We start from the raw sequence: 19,676 nt of genomic DNA on the forward strand, positions 1-19,676 counted from the left end.
GAAAATTTGAAAAAAGCAGTTCATCATAAAAAGTATGTCAAAGGTCAATTTGAAAGTCACAGTTAGATTGTCAGTATATAACTTCCCATTCAAGATCAATAGCAACTATGGGTGCAACTCAGTTTTGGAGATTTAGGGACGGAATATTTGCAAATATCAATTGATGATGTGTAAGGTTCTGTATGTCAAAGATCAATATCAAGTTCACAGTTCAATTGCCAGTAAATGACTTCCAATTCAAGTTCAAAAGCAACTATGGGCGTATATCTGCCATTTTTGGAGATACAAGGGACTGAGAATTTGCAAATGACAGTTCAAGGAGAAAAGTAGGTTAAAAGTCAATTTCAAGGTCACTGTCAAACTGCCAGTAAATGAATTTTTCTTCAAGTTCAATAGTAATTATTGGGGTATCTCTGCTAATTTTTGAGTATTTCACATTTTGATTTCACCACTGAATATATCGACGTCGTACTTTTTGATACATGTAAAGGGCAGCACGTAAACCATAAGGAATACAAAAAAACTGAACACCACTTCCTGTATTGCCCTTCAAAGGCTGTACAAAATGCAACTCTAGCGTTAACAGTTCCAGAATTATAGTGAGCTTTCAATTTTGGCATCTAAGGGCTGCTTCTTCAATGAAGATGCAACTTAGTCAATTAAATTGCCCATTATGCTTTTAACAATGCAAAGAAACCATAAAGACTAGGCCCAGCCAGGGCGTAATTAATATGGGGTCTGGCCTTTTTGGGCATAGGACTAGATTTAGTCTAGGCCTTTGAGATATATATATATATATATAATAGCAAATAAAGTATTATGGTTTTATCGGTATAAATATTTCAAAACTGTACTTACTCATCAGAGATGACAGTGGACCTTTAAGTGGTTATAGTTCCATACAGGGGTTTAGAGAGAGGGCAAAAATACAGCACCACAAAACCAAAATATTTGGATATTTTGACTTGCCCTTACAAAAATTTCCAACAGGCCGTCCTATATGGTAAAATCTTGAAAATTTCATCGGAAGACGATTTTCTGCCAAAGTTTTTTTCTTTTTTTTTTTTAAATTTCGTCGAACTTGAAAATGAGCCTCTCCATAATTTTTTCAAAAGTTCGTCACTAATATGGCCGCGATGAGCAGCTCAGTTGATTCAAGACAATAATACAATAAGGATATTATTGCCAATAACACTCTCAATGGGAGATAGGAACAATAGTTCGCCCCTGCCAGCGGCTACTCACAATATAGATGGTATAGATGTGAATTCCCATTTTCAATTACGGGAACCTAGGCCTTTTGTCTTTAGTTTCATTACTATTACCTGGCTCAAGGGGCATTTTCAAGCTGTAAATAGAAGTCACAGGCCACAGCTCTTTGTCAGTTGTAACGCCGTTAATGTAATCGAGGCTGTTCTGAATGAGGAAGGCAAAATGATAAAAAACAAGATATTATTAATGTACCAGTCACTTCTTTTTATGTCCATTGCACAATTTAAGATCGTTAGTAAACATGGAGAACTGCTCACTGCATATCTTCAGTGAGAATTGTTTGAGTAATATCGCCAGCAGATCATTCGCAATCCAAAAGAGACAAGAAGGCAATTTTCATATTTGTTTAGAGGACTATGTTCGCGTAAGACCATCAGCAGGAGATTGTTCAAGATGTAAGCAAAAAGAAAATGCAATTTTCATATTAGTTCACGGGACTTAGGAATATTGTTTGCGGAAGATCATCAGGGGGAGATCATCATTTTAAACCCCCTTTCCCTTGAATTTTTTAAAACATATTTTTTCATTTTATCTTTAACCCCCCCCCCAACCCCCTTTATCCCCTTCTAACGGCACTTGGAAATGTTGGACTCCCTGTAATTTTTTTAGGAAGTTACAGATGGTAATTTTAGAAGGCCTAATCCAATCCTGGGAAAAGCCCTGCATACAAGAAATGTTACTAAGTTCGTAATTTGTTAAATATGCCACATCCAGTTTATAATGTTTATAAGGTTGCAATAAGGCTTATCTTGACCCCTCTCCTCTATCTGGAGGTATGTTTGTTACCGAAAAGACAATTTTCAACTTACTTTTCAGGTAAATTAATATAACTTAATCGAAAAGCACTAATAAATAGATTATTATTTACCACCATATCCCACAATATATATATATATATATATATATATATATATATATATGTGTGCGCGTGTGTGTGTGTGTGTGTGTGTGTGAGGGATAACTTAAGGATAAAAGCCGATAAAAGCCCGAAGGTCGCAGTTTTGAAAATTTCGTCAGGGAGACGTAATGTTGAAAAATTTAGGCAATTTAAAATACTAATTAATTTCTATGCAACAAAATTTTCAAGTTTTTACCATAGGTCCTATAGGGCCCCATGATTTGTGAATGATATCCTACAGGACATCTCACGTACGAGACCATCTTATGGATTTTGGGGCAATTTCTTTGCTGTACTATATACAGAAAGAACTATATGCATCTACTATAGGACTATTTAAATTTTTAAAGAAGGATTTATTCACCCTGGTATTCATCAGGTCTCCAGGATTCATCTGGACAATATGCTCCTGTTACGTCCTCAGGTTTCACTGCCAGAAGATCTGCCAGATCATGTTGGTCCTCGTCAACAAACCACTGTCGCAGGTGTTCCACAGGATCTTTATCCAACGTGCATTTCAATACCTTATGTAGTAAAAGACTACATTTCTCTGCTGATGTTTGCTGGCATTTAATTTTCTCCATGTCTGAATCATTAATGATGCTCTTTGAAAAAAGAAAATCTATCAGTTTCCTAATATCAATTCCTTCATCAGCTATGTAGGACAAGTGTTTTCGCAGATTCTCACATTCGACCTCGTGAAACCTGGCTTTCTGAAAAATAAATACCTGCTGTGCTTAAAACACATGGCCTTTATGGCTTTTTTTGACTGTGAAAAAAGGATACTTTGACAATACAAGCAATCCTTAAAAAGTAAAAATATATTCCTGCCCAAGAAAACAAGAACTTTCTTTTGCTTCTTACTTCACAACTACCCATAATATGTATTATTTAACCCCCTCACAATAAATACTAGTAAAAAATAAATAAAACTAATAAAATGTAATGAAAAATAATATACTTGATGGAAGAAGAAACTTACTCTAACTTCATCGATCATGACCTTTATTTCTGATGGTTCAACAATTTCCTTGACTCTCCCTTCAATCCTCTTCAACAGCCATACAAGTAATTGAAAGCAACACTGCAGATGGCAGAATACAAATTCCAGAGGTTCTTTAGGACAGCAAGCATTCCCTAACCTAAGATCAAGTGCAATAGTCTCCCACACCCCTGGAATCTTAAAAATACGATCCAAGTTTGCTTTTGTCCTCAAAGGCAGATACCGCTGTAAAACACGGACATGAGCAGCCATCAACTGCCGGTCTTCATTCTGATGAATTTCAAGCCGGCCTATGTTTTGAACAATAACAGTAGGTTGCCCTGCTATCTCCATGTTTGCTTGCCTCATACCTGCATTTAAACCTGGTATGCCATAGAGCTGAGATGGAGCACACAAGGCCTGTTGGTCTGGAAGTTGTTGTTGTCGTTGTTGATGCTGTGGGGTTAGATTTGGCAATTGCTGATGTTGTGTTTTAACTACTGGAATTGCCAAATGTTGCTGGTTTATTGGCTCTGACAAGAATGAAAACTGTGGTGCTGGTAAAACTGTTTGATCTGAGATATTCAAAACTGACTGCTGCAGTGATGTCCCTGGGGCTGGGAGACGCCACTGTGCCTGGTGGGACACCAAGGGGTTCATAACTGACTGTTGCTGCAGACTTTCTAAGACCGTCTGTGACTGTTTTCCCCCAAGGAGGCTGGAATCTGGACGAGACAACTGGAGTGTTTGTAGGTCAAATTGTTCGGTGCCAGGTACCTTTGTTATCTGAAAAGATATTGAGTCCAAACATTTACTTGATATTTAAGTTGGTTGTGTGGTCACTGTAAAAAAAAAAAACATTAAAATTTACAAGACAAATTAGTTTGCAATCAATGTTAATGAGAGAGACATCATGTTTCTTTAACTATATGAGAGGCTGGCGGCAACGAAGGACTGTAGTTAAAGTAATTCAAAGACATCTCATCTGGAGGGATAACACACTTATAATAAATAATCTTCTCAAGTAATATGTGACCACAAAAGCTCAATTTTAAAAACATGGGTTATTGATAAGACTTTACATTAATCACTTAGTATACACTGTCTACCAACAGGTTTGGGGAAATAATTTTATCTTAGGTAAAAACTCTTCCCTCGATCTCTACTCCCTTCTCTCCTCTTCATTCTTTCTCTCATTAAAAAATCACTGAACATCTAATATGAAATCACCTCATGTAATGGACGGCACACTTCAAGCTCTACTGATGACAACCTTGCCTCTTTATTCTTGAGGCCCTGTTGGGCCACCAATATTCTGCTGGTGAATATTGCGGGGCACGGTGTGGTAGAGTCAGGCTTAAAAGAAAAGGCACAATGTGGTCTGCTGTCATCTATCAACCTCTGGTAATCCAGTGCCTAAAACAACACATTTTAATGCAAATGTTATCTTTTAAAATTATGAAGATCGCAAAATTATATTGGTCTACCCAATACACTAACGAAATTAAATAGGAGATATGGATAGGAAAACACTATATAAACTTATAATATGGCTTTACAAATGAGAAATGCATATGACGTGATTACGTTAAAATATCACATATATGTAAAAGTGTAATACTTTTCTCTTCCTTATATTTATTATATACCTTTTCATCTTCCCCTGTCAAAGTCCATCCTTGAAAGTCCTTTATTGTGACCAGTACATCATGATTAACTTCACACACAACATGGTCATTGTTTTCATGGTCACCATCACCTTGGTCACCATCACTGTGGGGACAGATGTAAAGCCTGAAGAATCCATCAGACACCATACGCTTCATGCCAATCTGTGCCATCCAACTGTCAAAAAACTGGAATGTATAAAATGGCAAACACTATAATATACAGGGGTGGATCTAGGATTCTTTGAAGGGGGGAGGGTCCTAGGATGTGATGCCACCTGTCCCCCCCACCCCCACCCCTGAGAGACATACAACAATGGAATGGTTTAGAACTATGATTCAGCTAATCAAAATTTCATTTTCAAGAGGGGACCATTTGACATGTGTAATTTTTTTCATAAATATTGGGGGGGGGGGGGGGGGGGGTGCAGGACCTAAATCCACCACTGATATAAGAAGGAACTGTTTAACCCAGTGCAAGCACACTTAGTTAATGACTGGAACCACGGCCTCTTTCTATGTATGATTGTTATGATGAAAGTTTACCAAATTTCAAACAAAATTATGACCTAATGCACTGCACATAATAATATATGTACTAAACACCTAATATGTTTATGAATTACTTTTATATGCTTTATAAATTAATTTAGTAGTTTTTTTATGTACTCAAAAGTAGCATCATGGGTTGTTAATTTCTCTAAATGCATTTGTTCAGTACATTACAAATGTACACAGTATTACCTGTTATCATTTAAAATTATAGATACATTATAATAATAGTTCAAATATATTTTGATGAAGTATCAAAGCAGGTTGATTATTATCCAGCTATAAATAATTATTTAAAATATAAATAATGAGTTAGTAATAAAAGTTCTAAAGTTTTGGAGTAGGTAACTAGAATAAAATACAAAGTAGAATTTTTTAAGCTTGGCTCTGTTAGCTTACTGATGAAAAACAGCAACATTAACATCATTCAATGAATCTAAATAAAGAACATGGCCAGTTATTACAATTATACATCAAATATTGACAACAGATTGACAATATTAAAGCAATAATAACTCTTCCTTTGAGATTCAAAATTCCACAAGAAATACATTGTAAACAACGCATGGAAATATATTCTATTGCATTTTACCACTAAAACGGCTGTTGTTGTAGTAAAACTAAAATCTGTGCTTGTCAATAGGGCTTTCGATGCCTTTCTTTACGGTCGTCAATGACGTTGGGGTGTCACGCGGATTCTCACGTTAATTCGAGACCAAAATAACATATGGTGCCAAACGTGTTGATGCAATCCGCAGACGTTAGTTGCGAGTTTTTGGACAGTGCGTCAGATAACAAAGAGCCCAGAATTGCACACATTGTAGATATAAATGCATTTTGAGCAGTAAGACGAATATATCTTATGAATCTTATATTATTGTTATATAGTGTTGTTGTTGTCTGCTTTTCCCGCGGTTTTAAGTAGGTCACCAGAAAATATCGCTCAATATCGCATGACTATGCAATGTGAGAGAGGGCTCCGTCAGTTAAAATCTCTTAAGAGATTTTAACAAAAAACCAAACGTTAAGAAAAAAAAACCTGGACTAACTTTGAATGCAGGAATGGGGTCGTCGACCATTGGAAAGTACGGGAAAATTGCCATTTACTCCAGGAAAATCCAATTTTTGGCCAAAACGAAGAGTTATTATGACTTTAACCATCTAAAAAGGTCACAACCAGCACAGTATACTACCACAATGTGTCACAACTAATGCAATATATAACCTTTGTGACAAGACACCTTGTAACACAAGACAAAACTCAAAATTTAAGTAATAAAATGTTTGTTTCACAGTGGAATGTAGCATCACTTTTGTTTCACAACTAATACAATACAAAAAATAAATTTGAAAGTAATTTTTGTTTCACAGTTGCATGTGGTATTACTATTATTTCATCCACAGTATCGCTGATGCATGAGACAAGAATCTGAAGCAGCTCTGTCCCTGGATCAAACGACCCAAATACTAAGGCCACCATCGTTTTCTTATTTGATGTTGTGATGTAATTACATGGGTTCCTCAAAGCTGCAGTGCACCTAAAGGGTGAAAAAGCAAATTAATATGTGTCCATCAGACATTTACAAACAGTGGTACCTATGTAAACTTTTATTAAAATAGAGAAAAGTTGAATTTGAATGAAATTTCAATAATTAGAATTTATAACAGAGCAAGTAATATGTGTGTGTGTGAAAACTGTTGTGGTGCTGGTAAAACTGGCTGATCTGAGAGATTCAAAACTGACTGTTGCAGTGATGTCCCTGGGACTGGGAGACCCTCCTGTGCCTGGTGGGACGCCAAGGGGTTCATAACTGACTGTTGCTGCAGAGGTTCTGAGACCGTCTGTGACAGTTTTCCCCCAAGGAGGCTGGAATCTGGATGAGACAACTGGAGTGTTTGTAGGTCAAGTTGTTCGGTGCCAGGTACCTTTGTTATCTGAAAAGATATTGAGTCCAAACATTTACGTACTTGATATTTAAGTTGGCTGTGTGGTCACTGTAAAAAAATTAACATTAAAATTTACAAGACAAATTAGTTTGCAATCAATGTTAACAAGTCAATTTGAATTTTATATCCTCAGGTCTGCAGCCATGTTGGCTACTGCCTTTACTTGGCCGGTAACATTGCCAAGAAGAGCCAGTAGCTAACAAGGCTGCCAACTGGACGATATAAATTTCACACCAAATTGTTTAAGTTACAGTGTATATCAAGAATATTTATAACTAAGTGATATATTTTGCTTTTATATCACTCGATTTTGTTGGGAATGACCATTTTCTTTGTTTAATTGCAACTGCATTTGTTTTTTCAAGTGTGTTGCACTGTATTGCACAGTAGGAGGTGTAAAAATCTAAGTTTCACAAGACTTTCACAAGGCATTTAACGACCTTCTTTGGCCAAGAATGAATATTTATCAACAACAAAATAATTCAAAACATAAAGAAATTTGTTCTTAAACTTTACTGATAAGTTTAACTTTAATACAACTTCAAAGTAACATTGAAACATTAGCTTGTCTTGGAACGTTGCCATCAGACATCCAGCGGCCAAAAGTATAAACAAACCTATGACTGTGATGCTGCACTTTATTTTTTATTTAAAAAAATCGATAAATTTCAGTGACATTTAAAGATATTACAACACTTTGTCTTGAAAAGGGTTTGTTCTTTCAAAATTTTTATTGATTAGGCTCTCACAAATTGAGTTTTCGTTGAGCTTGCTGACTTAAGGCAGCTCCCGAGGAGGCTATACTAAAGGCCAGGTATATGACTGCTGTGGGGCATTTTCAAACATGCTGAGAGAATCTTTAAACGTTATTTTGGCAGGAAAATGTACATAAAAACAGCATAACTTCGATATAGATGGCTCGATCATGCTGATTTTCGAACTTCATCAGTTCTGTAAGTTTCAAGCCAAAAGGTTAAATGGTTTTCCACCTATCGTGTTATCGGTACTGCATATATGCTGAACAAAGTGAAAAAAACAGCATAACTTCCCTAAAAATGATTCTATCATGCATATTATGAATATTCAGCAGTTCTGTAATTTTCAAGCCAAAAGAAAAAATGGTTTTCCACTTATCATGTTATCAGTAAAAGTGCACGGCAACTGGGACGACAGCGACGACAGAAGCAGATGACAACTATATGTACAGACACATCTGTGTCTGTACTTAAAAAGTTGCCATAAATAAAGTGACCTTAACTGGTAAAATAACATACAGCTTTATTATCGTGTTTGTTATTCAATTTAATTTTAATCTTGTATGTTTTGAAACTTAACGTACGGTCTTCCATGATATTTCAACAACTTTCGTAACAGAAAATTGCATAATAAAATTGTAAACAAACATATCACACATAGCTGCTAATATAAATAAAGGTAACACCAGTGTCTGCTTTTCCAAAAAGTTGACAAGCAAGTGTTAATACTGTCGTCCCAGGCTTGCATTAATATACATGTATACAGACCAAATTAAAAAGCCTATAAGGACTGATGACCTTGCTCCTATCCCCTTCCTTTGGCTATTGCAGCAGCAGGTTATTTAATCACATTATGTAGTAATCTTATTATAATAACTTCTCAGTGTTGCACGTTCTAAACGCCATTCCTTTTTCACCACGTCAGGTGGACATTTGCGTATATGCAGTTAAGGCCCATTTTATCCCGTAACCAGTTAAACAGTGGCTAATTACAAAGGCCTGTTAAGGCAATCATCAAGGTAATGATTCAACCCGCCAGACGCAAAAGGTCAAGCACTGTCTTTGCAATCTTCTGCTGTAAAATTCCCGATCACAGATAACGATCGACAGTTATATTAAGGCTGATTTTATCTCTTAACCAGGTGTGCAACGGCTAATTACAAAGGCCTGTACAGGAAATCAGCCAGGTAAATCACTCATTCTCAAGGACACAAGTGGTCAATCACTGTAAAGTATGATATCTTTGGACAAAGTCCGCCAACTTTTACATAGAAGTCAATGCCATCCGCCATGCTGCACGCTTGACGTTACCCCAAATGCCCGTTGCTAAGGTAAAGTGGCCAGACCGACTGTCCCAATTCACTGAACAGCTTCCCTGTTACTGCGATCTGTCTGAGTCTGTCTCTATAGCTAAAACCTTTGTACTGTCATCACAATATTTTAATCAGGAAAACTACAGCGGTTACTGTTCAGCACTTTCATAAAAAACTCATAACAAAAATGATTCCTTGGTTGCGTACGTACGACCTTACGTTACAAGTGTCTTTGAAAGCGAAAGTAGCTCATAAACTTGTAGTATTTCATACTCTGTCGCTTTTTCTTCGCCATCCAGGCGCTTGTTACGAATACACAACGTATCTACGAAATGTATAAGATGACCATAATAAAATCTTAGATACCTTAGATACAGCAGGCTGTTCCATCTTGTCAGTTTTGTCCTCCCAGCTATAATTTACGCAATCCAAGGAAAATAACATAAAAATAGGTCATGGCCAAAGTATGACGTAGAGCGCTGACGTATACCAAGGGTTTAATATAAAATAGAACTTGGCATATACAGTGATAGTCATCAGATGTCACCAAATGTCACAAGCACTCCGGCGCAGGCCTATTATATCAAATGTATGATGATTAGGTATAGTTTGTGCGTTTAATACGTGTCTTTATGTTAAAGGTTATTTACTTGTATATTTTATTAACGCGTTCTATTCCATTTTGTATTTTTATACTCAATGGTCTGTGAAAGATGACCGATAAAATTACAAATTTTAATTTAAAAAGAAGGTTCCTTCGTGTGTGAAGGGACGGGGTACAGGTGTGACAGAAATGATAACACCAGAAATGGAATTCCTGGTGTACCTTTAGTGATGGGGAATGGACTACGTACGGTTCCCAGGGCAGGGGCGGATCCAGTATTACTCATGCATGAAGGGGGAGGAGGGGTCCATGTCATCTACGTGTGCGCGCAGAAAATAACCGTGTGCATGGGTGCAAAATCCCTAGCGACCGCGATCAGTTCATGTATAAGACAAGTAACACGTACGTAAAAATGCCAAAAACTTGTCGTGTAGCTGAATGTTATTCAAGAAAATACAAAGGGAGTTAGATCAAGTTCTTTGTTATATCTAATGATAAGTTTAGAAGAGAGAAATGGCTGGCAGCGATATACAGAGGAAGATCGAGTAAACTTTGGTCGCCGCGAAGAAGTTCTCTTTATTAATGTATTTTATCTGCATTTTTTAACAGGTTAGAGTCATTAGGTGGGTTTTGCATCCTATTTTAAGTAGAATATGATATAATACCGCATCTGTGGTAATCCCAGCAGGCATAGTGACATTGGATCCACGTTGAAAACAGGTTGGGCAGTTGATCTACCTAAATTCAATGTCAAATCAATGTTGATCCAGCCACATCAAAACGCCGTCATAATGTGACGTTAATTGACTCAACGTATTTTTGTCGTTGACTCAATGTTGTTTGGTCATCGTGATCCAAGACATATGGATCGTAATTTAAAATATTAATTATAAAAAACGTGATACTATGTAAATATAAAGGCCTAGATATGACATAATTGTATTAAAATGAATTTACGGCAGCTGCAAGGTATACCGGGTATGTTAATTGCCATGGGTAATAATTAGTTCTAGCCTATTAACATCAATAACAGCTAGTGCTGCATAATACACCTTTTGTTCATTTATTCCTGAAAAGATTAAATACTGTAGCTAACTTTATCAAAATATCAAAAATGGTGCTATAAAGTAAAAGTAATAGTTGTTTCGTGTCTTTAGTGAACTAGTGAATTTTCTTAACTTGTTATTCAAAAATGCATTCCAATAAGCTAGCTTCCTCGCAAGGTCAGCTAACACAAGGATGATGGAGTGAAGTTATCGATGTTGACAGTTCACGGTATACTGTTATAGATAGATAGACATAACAGGTTGAGGTGACCGTGCCTATCTTATGAAGCTAAAACAAAATACAAAACAGAAATGAAACAATCATGTGAGGATGACAGCTAGACACATATAGAATGGTGAATAGGATGGTGGAAAATATATGCCCTAATTTAAAAAAAAAAACCAATGCACATCTCATCCCGACTGCAAATCTCTGAAAGACCTTGCCAAAGACATGAACAAATTCTGCACTGCAAAGATAAGTAAAATATATGGCTATGTGTTGCTTTTGGAAGATACAGTTTTAAAGCCGTCTCATCCACCCATATCAGAACTCATACCTAAACCAGTATTGATATTCTCCTCATTTATTGCAACAACCACTGCTGAATATTGTCAAAAATCATTACAATTTCTGTTAAAACGTCATACCAACAGCATTATTGACTCAGATTTTACCAACTGTCATCAAACCCATCACAGAATTGGTGAATGTTTATTTTAGGAATGGAATATTTCCAGATTCATATTAAAAAATGCAGTCATTAAACCTCTTCTTAAAAGAACAACTTTAATTATAATGTCTTTGCACATTGTAGGACAGTGGACAGTATGTATTTCCTATCAAAGGTGATAGAAAAAGCCATTGCAATGAGGCTTTCAGTATGCGCTTCGAAGTACACCGACACCGCGACACCGATGATTCTGAGCGGGATTGGAAAGTAGTGCATCTCTTGTCAAAATTTGTTCCGGGGTATATGATACTGTGAAATGCACTGACGCACACCTTGAAAACGGGTAGTGTGGTCTGATCTACAGGTGAATTCAGGATAAATCAGGGCTGAGTCTGGTAGTTGGGTAGGCCCGTGTTTGAACATCGGAACAATTTAGTAGAAAATTCAATCTGCATATAAACAAAAACATAGCACTGGAACTTTATCTCCTGAGAATAAAAACCGACCTTCTCTCCGGTGGTGACAATCATTCTGCAGTCCTGTTTGTACTGCTTTAACTTTCGGCAGCATATGGCACTGATGTTCATACAGTATACTTGTCATCTACATCTAGGTATCGCACCTCATTTTCGTCAAGTAGGAGTTGTAAGAATACAACGATATGGCTATGTTCAAATCAAACTTAATGTTAAAAAACATGGTACTGTTTGATTTACTACATAAAACAGGAAAAATAGCAGTAGTGCATAAATTTTGATAAGATGCACCACATTCCAAAAAAGAAAAGAAAATATGCAAGTCCCTTGATAATTTGATATGAATATTGCATCACAACAGTGAGTTATGCTGATTGTAGGGTTTATTATATGGTATGCAATAAGAACATTGAATATGGCTCTCTGGTGCAGTTACTGAGTATGTTACTTTACATGAGGGGTTTTAAAGACAAAGATTGTTGTTTAGTGGTATAAAATACTCCACTTAATTGTATTTTGCTGGGGTTTTATATACTGCTTTTTCTGAAAAGCTCCAAGATTTAAAAACTTTTTCATTCATTTCAGCCACATGTGTTCTTGAACAATGTGCATCCCCCCCCCCCCCCCCCAATTCAGTTTACTGTGATTAAAAGCAGTTTAAACATTCTGAACCATGTACACATACATGTATATATCCTATGGTGCTTATCTGTGATAAGACTGTCAGTTTTTCATTTTCATTTTTAATCATTAATGATTACTGTAATACATGACTGTTTTAATGCATATCATATTACAGAATCACAGAGTCATAAAAGTATATTAGCTTGAGTACTTTTTTAAGGCAGCAGCTAATAGTAAATCTATTGCATAACTTGAGTAGTACTTTAATACTGAAAAATTAATTTTTGATACAAGAACTTTAATTTGTATACATCTTAGGAATGGAATGTACATATAACTTGTAGTTATTAGTAACATTTGATGTACTTAATAACCATACCTGGAATGTTAAACATAATGTATACTTATATTATGAATAAATGTCAGTCATTGTTATGTGCATCTACATCAATAAAAACAGTGTACAGGGACCGTGTATATACTTATTGCTTTAAGGTTGACACAAAAACTTATATTCATTTCATAAATGTGCATAACTTTTGCACTAATTGTAACCTTCTGATCTGATATCACATTAAAATATAGAAATATAAATCATTATGTATTAATAAAATCTTTTCCTCTTTGCATAAATCCATGCTTCAGTAAAAACAATTCACATATCTGATTGTAGAAACTATCACAATCACTTTAACTAGAACTTATATGCTGTTTACATAAACACTCTTGAAAAGCAGTGTTATATCTTATTTCAATAGATAGATCAACAAAGTCTCTGGTAGCTATAACTGCATAGTGGAGATAGTAGATATACTGTTAAATCTTTTAAATCATCATACTCTCGGATACATATAATATTATGATTTTACAATCACAAAAAAAAAAAAAAAAAAATTGTATTTCTGTGCATGTAGGATTGGTGGTGCTTTTACTGATAGATAATAGAACTACCAGTGCAGAGTAGCTTGCTTTTTAATTTTGTTGCTACATGTACCACTCCACAGGAATCTGTTTAATTAAAAAATATGAATAAAAAATACAGTACCTGTAAAATTTACAATTTTTCCTGACTGGAAAGATCAAATAATAACCATCCATATATATATATATATATATATATATATATATATATATATATATAGTTATCCTGTATATAAAATCACAACTGAAACAAAAACTGAACAGAGTAGACATCTGTTAAAGTAAAACACTGCTTAATATTAAAATCACTACTTTGTGAAGTGTAGATATTATACACTGTATATTGCATATATAAAGATAAAATTTTTATTTAAAAAGTAGTATAAAATAAAATAAATTAAAATATCACTTAAGTGCAGGGTGTATATGCCTACCATACAACACTACATTTTAAAGCCTTGAAAATTAAGGCAATCATTTCACAACCAAATAATTATGATACACTGAAACCTGAAAAAAAGATATATTGTCATTTCATATATACTAATACACATATGTTCTATCTGAAATGAAGCATATTATACAATAATAGTTTGTTTACCCTATAGCATATCAAGGTTGGACACACAGGTTAACCAAGCTGCTCCTCTATTTCCCCCCAACCATAGTTACCTCTCATACAGCTTATAGTGTTCATCATGGCCCCCTTCATGAAACAAACACATGTGCAGTACACCATGTACATTAGGCATATTTTCAACTAACCTGACAGTGTGCGAATATCAAAAGGTCAAAACTTTCAGTCATTAACCTTTCTATTTTCTCCATCCATAATAATTAAGATAACCATATTCTTTGACTGTCTTCTTCATGTCTGTTGTCTTTTTAAAGCAAAATACCCACACTTCTTGAATCTTAAAAATATCACTATTGCGTATGTTTGGTCTTGCACTTGGTGGCAGCATGGTCAAAATCACATTTGCCAGTGTTGTTGGTTGAAGAAAATAGATCTTTCACGGAGACAAAAAAAAAAAAAAAAAAAAAACTCTACGATATAACATCATTATCCTAATGAACTTATTTTTACACCCAAGATATATATTTTGAATGCAAACTGCAAGCTTTTACATGTATCGATATATTCATTAATGCCAATCAACGTGATCATAACCATAAGCACCTTCCCCTCAAAAGAATAAATAAATAAAAAGACTCGCATTGTAATTAGCTATATAAAAACTAAGTTAAAAGCAACCAACAGGTGTAAATGAGCTTCTAAAGCAAAACAATATTGATAATAAATAATAAATAAATGAAATATGTGGTCCATAATAATTATTTCAAAACTGTTCTCAACAGAGTTGAATATAAAGTGGACCCTTTAAAAAATCCTGAAAACGCAAGCAACAGTGGTCTGGATCGAGGGCATAAATACAGCACCACAACACCAAAATATCTGAATACTTAGACTTATCCCTACACAATTTCCTATAGAATGCCCTTCAGGAAAAATGTGCAAAAGGACCTCTACAGCGAGGACTTTGGGCAGATGTCCTACAGGGATTGGTAGGACATCCTATGGGACCATATAGAATATTTGGCCAACTTCCTATAGGACATTCATAATTACTGTAAGGGTTCATCTCTAAATCAAGAAAGTGACTTGTCACATATGGTGAGAACTATGCAGCTACTTCAGGACTCTGAATTTGTCTAAGTGCTGGTTCTTCACCCTGGTATTCACCAGGTCTCAGGGCTTCGTCTGGGGGATATGACTCCTGTTCATCCTCGGGTTTCACTGCCAGGAGATCTGCGATATCATGTCGGTCCTCATCAATAAACCACTGCTGCAGGTGCCTGACAGGATCCTTATCCAATGAGCACTTCAATACCTTAAGTAGTAGTAGACTGCACTTCTCTGATGAAGTTTTCTCCCATTTAATTTCCTCCCTATCTGAATAACTAATGATGCTCTTTGAAAAAAGAAAATCTAGCAGTCTCCTAATATCAATTCCTTCATCAGCTATGTAGGACAAGTGTTTTCGCAGATTCTCACATTCAACCTCATGAACCCTTGCTTTCTGAAAAATAAATACCTGCTGTGCTTAAAATACATGGCCTATGTGACTGTTTATTTCCAAAGACGTACAAAAATATTTTGAAAATGTCTGTCTAAGAAACCAAAAACTTTCTTTTTGCTTTTACTTAACAACTATCCATAAAATGTATTATTTAACACCCTCACAATAAATACTAGTAAAAAATTAATAAAACAATAAGGTGAAAAATAACATAGGTAATGGATGAAAAGAAACTTACCGTTACTTCCTGAATCATGTCCTCTATTTCAGATGAATCAACAAATTCCTTCACACTCTCTTTAATCTTCATCAACAGCGATGCTAGTTCCTCAAAGGAACACTGCAGATGGCAGAAGACAAATTCCAGAGGTTCTTCAGGACAACAAGCATCCCTAAACTGATGTTCAAGTACAACAGCTTCCCACACCCCTGGAATCTTAAAAATGCGATCCAAGTTTGCTTTTGCTCCCAAAGGCAGATACCGCTGTAAAACATGGACATGAGCAGGTGGTGCAACACTCATCAACTTCTGATCTCCATTGTGATGAATTTCAAGCCGCCCTATGTTTTGAACAAAGACATTGCGTTGCCCTGCTGTCTCCATCCATGTGGCACCAGCACCATATGTGGCAGCCATGTTTGTTTGCCTCACATCTACACAGAGAGTCTGAGCTAGATCTGGTCTGCCATAAAGTTGGGCAGACAAGGCTTGAGGATGAGGGCGCTGTTGCTGTGATGCAAGATTTGGAAACTGCTGATGTTGCTGCTGTTGACACTGCAACTGATATTGCATTCGCTGTTCAGAAAGTTCTAGCTGAGAAGGTGTTTCAACTACTGGACATGTCTCATAATCTTGGTTTATTGGTACCGATGGTGCAACCAACACAGAAGAAGAAACATGAGGTGATATTGGAATAATTGGATGTGTAATTTCATTTGAATGTTGCTGTGGTTTTATAAAGGGTTCTTTCATGTGGCCTTCATTTGATGACACTGATGATGGAGTGGTACTAGTTAAAAGCTGTGCTGGTTTTGGAATGCGTCCTTCAATGCCCCCTGATGGTTTAGCTCCTGAAGGTGACAAATGGGCAGGTTTGGACAAGCTTAATTGCTCAAGTTTGCCATGTAGTAATGGAATGCTGACCTCAGCTGGGCTCTGCTCTTCTGGCATTTGCTGTGTTGATTGTGCCATTACAATAGGTGAGCCTGCCATTGTTTCAGGTGTGATGAGCAAGGAGTTGTCTGAATGTCCCTTGTCAACAGATGGCATTGAGATAGAGGCTAAATTCCATTCTGATGGTGCAAATGGTTCTTGAACCTGGTAATTAGACATTTGTGGTAATTGCTGCATAAGCATGTGCGTTTTTTCTTGTTCAAGTGGAAAGGGTAGCTCTGTCATGATGGGGATATTTGGCATGTTTTGCTTGTGACTGGCTTCTGGTCCACCAGAATGTGGAGGTTTGGGCAAATGGGATATTTGGTGTGGCTGTGGCCTGCTGTACAACTGTGGTGATTGGTGTTGGACATACATGTACTGGTACTGTGGTTGGCGATTTTGCTTATAAGCCCCAGAACCATGTGTGGTGTGGTGGGACTGCTCTGGAGCTGGGAGACCCCACTGTTGCTGTACTAAAGGGTTCTGAGGTGACTGTTGCTGCAAAGGTCCCAATGTCTGTGACTGGTTTAACCCCCAGGGACTCAAATCTGGAGAAGACAACTGGACAGCTGGCATGTTGAGTGGTTCAGTGCCAGCTACCTTTGTAATCTGAAAAATTATCAGACATCCATTTGATGTAGATAACTTTTTCAATCAATTTGTCCACTAATATTTTGTAAAATATCAAACTTTCAATACCATGTACTGATTAAAAGTTAAATCTTATTCACATGGACACTTTCATCACATATTTTGTGAACACAAAACTTCAAAACAAAATGTTATTTGGATACATATGTTTTCTTTCTTTGCTACATACTCTCAGATGCATCTGCCAAGACTCATTTGAAAAATTATGCTATTTTGCTTGAAGCAGCTACGTGTCATAAAATACAAAGTCATGTGGCAGAGTTTTACGAATTGGAGTGAGGGATAAATAGGTCAAGTTTATGACCAGCTATTTGAAAAAGGTGCAGTTTCAAATCTTTTTTTTGGTTAACCCAGTGATTAGTTTGGTTTAACTTATGGCTAGTCAACTTTATTTGAGTTGTACAAAAAAACTAGTAAGTGGTTAACAGGTATATGCATTAAGGGCAACCTATGCTTGCTTCATGCGTAACTTTAATTTAGTCATGTGCAAACAACAAATCATGCATCATGTTTGTTTGGATTATTGAAATGAAATATTTCTAGTTATAATTACCAAAAGTTCCCTTCAAATATTTGGACCACCTAAAATTTATCCACTTAATTTTCCATGGGGCTCGTTTAGGCCGATGACTCTCTTACATAATAGTTAGTATATATAGTTGCCAGTCTCTAAAAATATCGAGATTAAAATAAATATCCTGCATGATGTAAATTAAAGGACCTTGGCTAACACTGAATCTTCATGTCATCTATTAGTAATATGTTTAACCTATTTCCTTAGCTGAGAGAATGGAAAACTCCATGTGCAGTAACCCCTCTTGGTAAAGAATCTGGCCTGCTGCAAACTTCAATTCCCACTTGCAATTTAGTAGCAATAAAATTTTCCTTGCAAACTTGTTACTGCAAAATTTTAATTTTGCTAAGGGCCTCCAACTAAGAGTCAACTACTGCACAGTTTAATATGTGCGATACATATTGTACATATTGTACACTGATGTCACTATCAAAAACATAGATGTGCTTTAATATGTCATTACCTCATGTAATGGATGGCACACTTCAAGCTCTACTGATGAAAGCCGTGCATCTTTACCCTTGAGGCCCTGTTGGGCCACCAATATTTTACTGGTGAAAATTGGTGGGCATGATGTTGTAGATTCAGGGTTCAAAGAAAAGGTACAAAATGGTTGGTTGTCATCTATCATCCTCTGGTAATCCAATGCCTAAATTAAGTAATTAATTAATAGTTACTAGATACAAGTTTACTAATGTTTCAGTAATTGCCATCACTTACTTTGGAATATTAAATAATAGTGGTAACCTGCTGCTGAACGTGTACTGCTTCAATGACTTTCCTCCTGCTCCCTTGTTGCTCTCTTTATAAGATTTCCAAATATATTTTTCATTGAGACCAATTGGCCGTTTTGAGACAGTGGACCAGAAGCTGCCCTCTGTCCATCCCCTAACAAAATTTGCTGCAAACAAAGTTTGCAAGAAACTGTTTGTAGGTTGTTGAAAGAAGAAGCAAATGTGCTGCATATTCACAGGAAGATTTAAAGTTTGCGGGTAGTTTGCAAGAAAGTCTTCCGACTTCATTTACATGGTAAAATTCTTTTTTTCAAAGTTGCTGCAAACTAAAAACTTTGCTAAGGGTAATTCTACCAATTACCATCACAAGGGAGAATTGTCTTCAGGTTAGCAACACCTGATGACCTGTGGGCATTTGGCCTGATGAAGCTCTTGTAACAAGAGCAAAATTTAGCTGTTTCAGTTCTATTTTTTGTTCCAAAGTAAGTAATTAATATCACTAAAAAATTAGTAAATACAATTCCTTGTAACCACCAAAAACCAATTTGGCAATACAAACATGTTTTAGCATAATTATATACCATAAAAATTATACCAACCAACACACTAAGAAAATTTTATACAGGATATGTGTTTAAAAACAGTACATAAGTTTATAACATGGCTTTTAAAATAAATTAAGATATACACAGTGACATATACATATGATACCGTGGTGAAATACAGCATAAATGTCTGATGACATGTTA

The 19,676-nt window shown here is 36.0% G+C and overlaps 2 protein-coding genes across 3 annotated transcripts in view; both read right to left on the reverse strand.

Annotated features, from left to right (window-relative positions):
- The window catches only part of LOC106174229 (uncharacterized), a 53,123-nt gene extending 43,272 nt beyond the window's left edge, over window positions 1-9,851 (reverse strand). Inside the window, exons 1-7 of the mRNA XM_086998251.1 lie at window positions 9,753-9,851; window positions 7,116-7,306; window positions 6,759-6,909; window positions 4,802-5,008; window positions 4,383-4,568; window positions 3,153-3,938; window positions 2,535-2,883 (exon numbers count right to left, since the gene is read on the reverse strand). Coding sequence (XP_086854377.1) covers window positions 2,535-2,883; window positions 3,153-3,938; window positions 4,383-4,568; window positions 4,802-5,008; window positions 6,759-6,909; window positions 7,116-7,306; window positions 9,753-9,830 — 1,948 coding nt within the window. The 5' untranslated portion in view covers window positions 9,831-9,851. The remainder of the gene's footprint in view (window positions 1-2,534; window positions 2,884-3,152; window positions 3,939-4,382; window positions 4,569-4,801; window positions 5,009-6,758; window positions 6,910-7,115; window positions 7,307-9,752) is intronic.
- Window positions 9,852-13,142: 3,291 nt separating this feature from the next.
- LOC106160267 (uncharacterized) overlaps window positions 13,143-19,676 on the reverse strand; it is a 116,663-nt gene continuing 110,129 nt past the window's right edge. For both annotated transcript variants that reach the window (XM_086998253.1, XM_086998252.1), the window contains 3 exons: window positions 18,657-18,842; window positions 16,051-17,577; window positions 13,143-15,812 (listed from right to left, as the gene is read on the reverse strand). In XM_086998253.1, the coding sequence (XP_086854379.1) occupies window positions 15,414-15,812; window positions 16,051-17,577; window positions 18,657-18,842 (2,112 nt within the window). In that variant the 3' untranslated portion in view covers window positions 13,143-15,413. The remainder of the gene's footprint in view (window positions 15,813-16,050; window positions 17,578-18,656; window positions 18,843-19,676) is intronic.

Source organism: Lingula anatina, chromosome 10 (assembly GCF_051362555.1).
Source record: "Lingula anatina isolate TDL-2025a chromosome 10, LinAna3.0, whole genome shotgun sequence".
NCBI lineage: Eukaryota > Metazoa > Brachiopoda > Lingulata > Lingulida > Lingulidae > Lingula > Lingula anatina.